Source organism: Trichinella spiralis (assembly GCF_000181795.1).
Source record: "Trichinella spiralis strain ISS 195 chromosome Unknown Scfld4, whole genome shotgun sequence".
NCBI classification, from domain to species: Eukaryota; Metazoa; Nematoda; class Enoplea; order Trichinellida; family Trichinellidae; genus Trichinella; species Trichinella spiralis.
Window position 1 is genome coordinate 10,478,982 of NW_003526943.1, and position 8,109 is coordinate 10,487,090.

Consider the following 8,109-nt stretch of genomic DNA (forward strand, 5'->3'; position numbering starts at 1 on the left):
TTTTCCGTGAATGGTTTTCATACATTTCAAAATCTTTTCCCATATACCTTATAAATTTGAAGCCCGTTTATCGTTTTCTACTTTTCATACCGGTAAATAATTTCTATTTAAAAAAATGAAATATCTAGTGGAGATGAGAAAAAGTTTCATTTAATTAAACTTATCTATTGTAAATGTCATTTCAAAAAGAGAAACACTAAAAATGATTTCAAATAAATTTCTTTCATATTTTATAATAATGAAAATTTAAAGTAAAATTTCATTTAGAATGTGATAAAAAATTAATTTATAAGACTTTTTAAATAAATTCCTACTTGAATTTTTCTCATCTCTTAGTTATGATTAAATAAATTTAAAAAGCAAGCATCAATTGTATTTATCAGACTGTGTCTTTCATCAAAGTATTTCTAATTGATCACTTGCAAGGAGAAAATAATTAGTTATGAAGTTTTAAAATTGATTTCATCTTTCATATTATTTGCATGTGAATAGGCTGTTTTGATTTAGGCAGAATTTATTGCAATCAAATAAGCCAATAATAATTATCTTTTTCATATTTATTTACTGATTTACTTGGAAAATTGTGATTTCTCATCAAGAATGCTGTTTGATATTGACGACGTACAAAGTTGAAGATGTTTAAAAAAATATTTTTCACAGAAAAATGTATTTTGATTTAATTTCAAATATGAAGGTGCGTGTGATTTGTTCACGCAAGAATTGAAAGCGTTTAATATTAATTAAAAATTGTCGATAAAGTGCAATTAGCGTTTGTGATTTGTTCATTTTCCATTATCGACCTGTTTTCTTGTTTTTTTAATGTGTTAATATTTTTACAAATAATAAATTTCACATTTCCATATTTTAAGGATTAACACATGCCGCAGTTTGGGCTGCAGCAACGTCGTACATTTCCCTGGCAACACCACCTCAGTTTAAATCGTCTGCACAAGGTTTGCTGCAAGGTTTACATCATGGACTTGGCAGAGGTTGCGGCGCATTGTTCGGAGGTCTAATAATAACATATACTGGTATTGAGAAAAAGAAAATCATTTTTATATTGTATCTTTGATTAAATATTTAATTTCAGGAACCCAGCTTATGTTTCGAGCTTATGGTTTCTCTTGCCTTGTAATATTAGGAATATTTTATGCAGTCAATCGCTTCATGAGTGGAGACGGAATTAAATATCACAGCGAAGCCTTTCTAGATGAGCAACATACTTTAGGTTTGGATTCCTTTTAAGCATAACTGCACGGTACGAAATAGAATGTAATTGTTTTATTTTTAGCACCCCCATGGGTATACCAATGCATGTGCCATTTTCGCCAAAATCAGAAAAATTATTGGATTCCCGGTGCAGCGGGATTTTATGGGACCGTTGATCCAACCCAAGAAGCATACGATCGTTATGTTAAAGAGCCATATGATAAGCCGGTGAATTTTGAACAATTGCCAAGTCATTTAGGTAATTTCAATCTGTTGATTTTCAGTTGACCTTATATTAATTTACTGTATGATTTAGGTGCGAAGTAAAATTATTCCCGGTTGAATTGCTTGCTTATAGCACTGCCAATATTATACAACTGCTTTGAAATGCAATTTGGTAACATCATTAGCTATCATATACAAGACGATTACTAACTCGTTGTTGTTGTTGATGTTGCTGCTGTTTTTGGATGTTGACGTTTGTAGTGATATTTGAATGTTTTAAAATTTCATTGACGTGTACACCATATTGATAATTTCAAAAAAATCAGTGCTATTTATAGATCACGGTTCAACAGTCATAGAATATTTCTGTTCAACTTCTACAAAGTATTTATTTATATGATGACTTCACTTTTTTATTTTTGTGCTTTGATAGTAGAGCACATTGTATCACATTTGCAGCATTAAGAATTTACGTTTTAAATTATAAAATGTTAATATTACATTACAATATTATAATAAGTGCAACAAATTATGATTTGTTTTTCTGAATCATCATTTAAAACTAATATGAAGAAGTGAACTTAATGTAAAATAAAGCATCCAGCTTTTATCATTTGCAATGAATAATTATTTACAATAAATGGTATTTATATAATTGTATATTTATTTAAAGTATATGTGGTGAAGTTGTCGAAATTGTTCTAAAAAATACCTAATTATTTCGATTATATAAAACGGTACATAATAAGCAATAAAAATATTTATTCAAATTTTAGAATTTTTTTATTACAAAAATGATTTAAATTAAAAGAACTGAAATTGAAATAAACATAATTAAATACAAATGAAGGCTTAATACAAATAAATCTTATTAGAAATTTCGAAAAATAGATAGATTTTGACGCGTTGAAATACTGAATCTAAATTCGTATAGAAAGAAAATTATTTTCAACCCGCAATGATCACAAATGTTAAAATATTTCAGGGTAAAAGTGGTTTTTCAAAAACCAAAAAATCCAGCAATTTTTCTAATAAATATAAATTCCCACTGTGATCACTTATTCATCATTTGATATAAACCTGAAAATTAAGAAAATTTTAAATAAAACAACAATCCAACATCGAATTTGCATTTGCTCACAGAATTGTGTTGGTTTTTTTCTTCATCTTTTCTTAATAAAGGGACATTCAATAAAGATGTGGAAGTTTTCCTCTGATTACTGTTAAAAATATTCGGCGATTGTTCAGTGATTTGCATCACTGCTGACTTTGACTTTGTCAATGATGCGCACATTTTTGAAATGAGAGGTCGACAGTTTGGTGACTACAAGAATTATTTTCAATAATTTTCCCTTTCATAAAAAAATATACTTTAAAGTTGTGCAAAATTTAAAATTTTAAAAGTTCATTTTTCCTGATGATACCTTTTGCCTCAAACTTGACGTTCTGACAATTTTCGAGACACATTTTGCTTCTTCTTCCAAACATCGATTTCTCGCCTTTTTCTAAAATGAAAAATTATTTAATAAAAATATTCATTATGTTGAAATTTACATACTTTTTCAACTTTTTCTTTTTCCTTCTGCTGTGCATATTCAATTTCAATGTTGTTAATTTTTGTCAGAAAGCACACGCCATCGTAACTCAGCAATTCACCAGGGTGTTGGTCGTTCCATAAGCATATTGCTTGTTCCAGCTTTGATTTGATCTGAAAATAATCCAAGAAGCTTCAAATTCAACTAAAATCTAGAATATGTTCGTTTATTTTGGAAACTTTTGGCAATTTATGTTCGATTAATTTTCTCTCTTTTTCTTCTTGCAAAAGGGCCCCGCCACGATTGAAAAATCTAACTGCATCCAAACCACGTTTCTGCAAGAGAAAAAAAATAATAATTTGAATTTCACGTCTGAAATGAAATATTTTTGCACCTAATTTATCACCTCAAAATTCACTTTCATTTGCCACAAATTTTCCCATTCTTCGTAAAGTTGAAGCACCGGCTTTCTGCTTTCATAAAACTTTTCCAAATTATTTATCTCGTTATCGTATTGCACCAACGCTTTATCCGAGTATTTATCTGAAAAAAGATTATTTTAATTATTTATGAAAATTTACACCTATTAAAAGTACCTTTTATTGAAGTCATAAATAACTGACGTCGCTCTGAAGCAATTTTACAGCAATTCCACATTTGGTTAAGGTGAGCAATTTTTTCTTCGCATATCAATTTTCTTTGTTCAATAAATTTCACATATTCATGTTTCAACTAAAAAAGAAGTAAAATTTCATATTTTAATAAAATGAGCAAATTAAAAATAGTAGTGTTCATTTCTTGAAAAATGTATTTTATATTCATTCAGCTTTTCATTAATTTTGGCAAAAATCAAACTGGAAAATAATTCCACATTTACCTCCTCATGAAAAGATTGAACACTTTCTAAAAACTGCAAAGAACAATTTTGAGTAATATCTTCCGCCATAATCAAGCTATTTTTGAAAGAACTCTTCGTTGTGTAATGCATCTCTTCGACCATGGATTTAATTTCAGCCATGCTCACTTTGAGCATAGCGGATCGGATTTTCTTAAAATTACAATTCAATAAAAAGTTTCAAATTCTTTGAAAAAGACAAATAAACAAATAATAATAATAATTAATATTTACGCAAAGTTCTTTTTTTCTTTCCAATTGTGCACTCAATTCATCCAAATGCTCAGTAGATAAATCAAAATTCGAAGAAATTGATGAAAAATCCTCACCAAGCCGTGTATACAAAATTTGCAAATTTTCAGTCAAATCATTGTACAATATTTTTCGACGTTTCTCTTCCTCACGTAGCTGCATCAAACGTTGTCTATAATAATGCTCTTCCACAACTAAACCCAAAAAATCACCCTTCTAAAATGAGAATTCAAATTAATTTGAATTAAACAAATAAATTAATAAACAAAAATATACATTTTCTTCTTCTAAGTTGAGTTCTTTCTCCAGAGCATTAATTTCAGTTTTGAAATGTTCAATCCTTTTCGTTGCTAAATCCATAAAACCCTCTTCTTCGGCAATCATGTCGCTCAGCAAATTGTTGATCTGTTTCACGGTGTTCTGCAAACGCTCTTTACGTTCATCTTCTGGTAAACCCATTTCATTCCAAATATTTTGCAAAATATGCAAATTTGAATCTAAAACTTCAAACAAATTCTGCCCTGCAGACAAACGCTTCTCTGTGGCGGAATCCATCTGTCTAAAAGAAATAAACTTTTAAAAAGTACATGTTTTGTTCTAATTTACAAAATTAATTTAAATTATATTACAGTACAAAAATTTGTACAAATCTCTTTATGAAAAAAAATGAAACTTTAAGAATTATTTATCAAAATCTACCAAACAATTGCAAAATATCACTCATAAACTATTTTCAGTAAATTAACATTAAACAAAATTTGATGCTTCATTACATCTCAATTTAAATTGCTTTTAAAATAAAAACACATAAATTGCTTTTAAAAAAATTCTTATAAATTTTTAATTTCTTTATTTTAAATTTCAATAATTTAATTAAATACTGTAATATTAAATTTCTCATGCAATATTAAAACTTGAATATTTTGAGAAAAAGTAATAAAAAAAATACCCTTTCATGGTAACAGTGTAATCCTCCATTTATTAATACACTTTAACAATACGAATTAACTGATGCATTCATTGTGATCGCTTAATTAAATGAATAGCGCCCAACGAAGATTATGCAAATTTAACTTTCTTTCAAATACGTTCACATGTATATGCTATAAGTTTTTAAATAAAGTTTCCCCGTTTACACAGTACTTTTTCCTTTCGTAAAAATATATAAAAAATAACTTAAATCACTACAAATTTAACCAGTTGAAATATAATTTATTGTAATTATGTTATCGTTACCTTGGTACAATTTTACGGTCGTCTTTGATTTCTTACTGTTAATTCATCATATTGTACAATTTTTAATAAAAAATATTTTCATAACAATTAAAAAAAGTTCCCCAATTCATTTCATCTACTGCGAATCAGTTGTTCACAAGATATTATCATCTTTTCAGAAAATGAAATTCTTATCGCATATATTTTATTTGAAAATTTCTACTAAGTGAAATGGAAAATGTAAATTTCCAATTTCATCACAGCAATAATCTGGTGAATATTGTTAAAAATTTATGACATTTCTCTCAAGTGACGAAACTTCAAGAAAAAAACACTTCATGAATCATTCATTCACTATAGGTTTGCATTGAAGATCAACTACAAGATGACCAATGCGAGGTGCGTACCATTTCACTTTTGTTATTCCAATCACGGTCACCGTATAAAACGCTTGGTGTACGGTAAATAAAACTTTCTCGATAGTCGAGGCAGTTTTATAAGCAAATTTTGTAAAACAATCCGGTAAGATCGATGATTCCTGAAGACATCTATGAAAAGTGACAGATTCGTTTAACTCTCTTCCCATAGACAGACAAGGACATTTTCCTTCTACACGATCAGCACATTGGGTAACGTTGCCGTGGATGTGCAAGATGCCGCCGGATGGTTGAAGTGCCTGGCAAGCTGTAAACCAATAATTCATGGAGGAAGGTAAAATGCCAAGAATAACACGATTGGCAAAAAAGCTTGGGCACATCTGAAAAAAACTTTTATCATAATGGATAATTATGAAACATTTCCCACAAATCATTTCATCGCCCATTTCTTTCATTAAAATAACAAAAAGAAAAGAAAAATAACTTGTTCGTTCGTAGATTAAACATGAAAATTACAATTAAAAAATTATTTAGTTATTAAAAAATTACTAGTAATATAAGCGAATCAATATTCTGGTTTTTATAATACATCAAAAATAAATTAAAAAATTAAAATTCACATATATAAATTAGAACATAATATGCAGCATTCTTAACATTACCAATCGACAGTCACCCAACAAAGTTTTGCAACGATCTGAAACTGAATTAATTTTCAGATTTTCATTCAAATCATAAAATGCATCAGGATTCAATTCAAATGCAAGCACAAAACAAGCTTTAGCGTGTACCAGTAATGGCAACGTAAAGTAACCAATACCTGAAGAATAAAAGAAAACATAATTTAAATAAAAAATAAAAAAAAAACATGAAAGTACCAGCAAAAAAGTCGGCAACAATTTCTCCAGCACAGTTCAACGAAGCCATTCTCATTCTCTCACTAACATTTCCTTTGCTAAACATGCATTTTCTAACATCATAACCATATCTGAAACAAATATAACATAGAACTGCATTTTATAGATATTTATATACAACTAACTTTATGTGATTTTCAATCTGTAAAACACGAGAATGTTCACCCAGTATCAACGTTACTTGAGGAGATCGAAAGTCGTCAGAATGAATTCTGTCCACGCGAGCAACTCTTTTGGCATTCAAACATTTCGCTACAATAATCCAAAATTCTTTGTCTGAAATGAAATATTTTAGACGTAATAAGACTTCAAACTTGCCAAAAGTACAATTAACACTTTACCAAGTGAATCAAATACTTCCGCCTTGAAAGCATTTGCTGGAAAGAGCACCATATCATCCCGCTTTTCCCAATGTTCCGGAATTTCCTTCAACAAATCTGGGTGCCATATGCCTTTTTCGTTACAAAATTCGATTACTGCTTCTTTCAGCAATTCATATGGTGTTAGTTTCATCGTTGCCTTATTCAAACAATATATTTATAAATTTAGTATAAGCAACAAACCTATTTGTGTAAAACACTGAATCTGAAAACCAAAATGAGCAACTTTAAAATGATAAGGATAAACAAATTAAACTAATAAGTTAAACAGTATTAAATAATTATGAAAACAATTTATATTCCATTAAACATTGGAATATAATGCAGAACTGTTTCTGCATTACAGTATGTAAATATTCGCAAGTATTAAAAAAATTCATACGGAAAGCAGCAAAAACCGATAAGGATAAACAAATTAAACTAATAAGTTAAACAGCATTAAATAATTATGAAAACAATTTATATTCCATTAAACATTGGAATATAATGCAAAACTGTTTCTGCATTACAGTATGTAAATATTCGCAAGTATTAAAAAAATTCATACGGAAAGCAGCAAAAATATATTTACTGATAGAACGAGAAATAAAATTTTAAAATATATAACACTTTTTAATAAAAATGTGCTTTCACTAGCCAACAGCAGCAACAACAACAATAATAAACAACATATCAGTGAACGACATTAACAAAGTGGTATCAGGGTGATTTCAAAATTAGAAATTATTGTTTGTGGATAAAGATTGACGCTAAGGACAGCCGCTTTGTTTATTGAAGCTTGAAAAATAAACTCTTATTTGCCAATATCTTTAACCGTACATAGCAACAGACTACTGGCACCAGCTTACTCGCCACAATTTCATGGATGGTAAAATGCTATTGATATCATTGGTACAACCTTGAATGTACCATCGGTACCCTAAGTGGTCTATTACCGATTTTCCAACTGATATATAAATCTGCTCCCACTGTTTGTAAATAAATTTGCTGCCTGTTGAAATTTATCAAGATTTGATTTATCAAGATTTCCGGGGTGTAATGTCAGAATACTGAATAATCTGTTTGAAAAAATCTGGAAACGTTGCAGCAACACTTCCAATTTCC

At 29.0% G+C, this 8,109-nt stretch overlaps 3 protein-coding genes across 3 annotated transcripts; 1 reads left to right on the top strand and 2 right to left on the bottom strand.

Moving 5' to 3' along the window:
* Nucleotides 1-869: 869 nt before the first annotated feature.
* Tsp_06315a (transporter, major facilitator family) lies at nucleotides 870-1,834 on the top strand (the record flags this gene model as incomplete). Its single annotated transcript, XM_003378336.1, has 4 exons — nucleotides 870-1,031; nucleotides 1,091-1,228; nucleotides 1,292-1,468; nucleotides 1,773-1,834. Coding segments are annotated over 4 exons (539 nt in total), but the record flags the coding sequence as incomplete, so codon positions are not given.
* A 997-nt stretch (nucleotides 1,835-2,831) lies between these two features.
* Nucleotides 2,832-4,575, bottom strand: Tsp_06314 (conserved hypothetical protein). Its single transcript, XM_003378337.1, has 4 exons — nucleotides 4,482-4,575; nucleotides 3,388-3,512; nucleotides 2,993-3,142; nucleotides 2,832-2,939 (listed from the first exon to the last, which is right to left on the bottom strand). The coding sequence occupies exons 1-4, from the start codon at nucleotides 4,573-4,575 to the stop codon at nucleotides 2,832-2,834; spliced, it is 477 nt and encodes a 158-aa protein (XP_003378385.1).
* A 1,099-nt stretch (nucleotides 4,576-5,674) lies between these two features.
* Nucleotides 5,675-7,138, bottom strand: Tsp_06313 (tRNA wybutosine-synthesizing protein 2-like protein). Its single transcript, XM_003378338.1, has 5 exons — nucleotides 6,940-7,138; nucleotides 6,751-6,901; nucleotides 6,587-6,696; nucleotides 6,413-6,528; nucleotides 5,675-6,088 (listed from the first exon to the last, which is right to left on the bottom strand). The coding sequence occupies exons 1-5, from the start codon at nucleotides 7,136-7,138 to the stop codon at nucleotides 5,675-5,677; spliced, it is 990 nt and encodes a 329-aa protein (XP_003378386.1).
* Nucleotides 7,139-8,109: the final 971 nt, after the last annotated feature.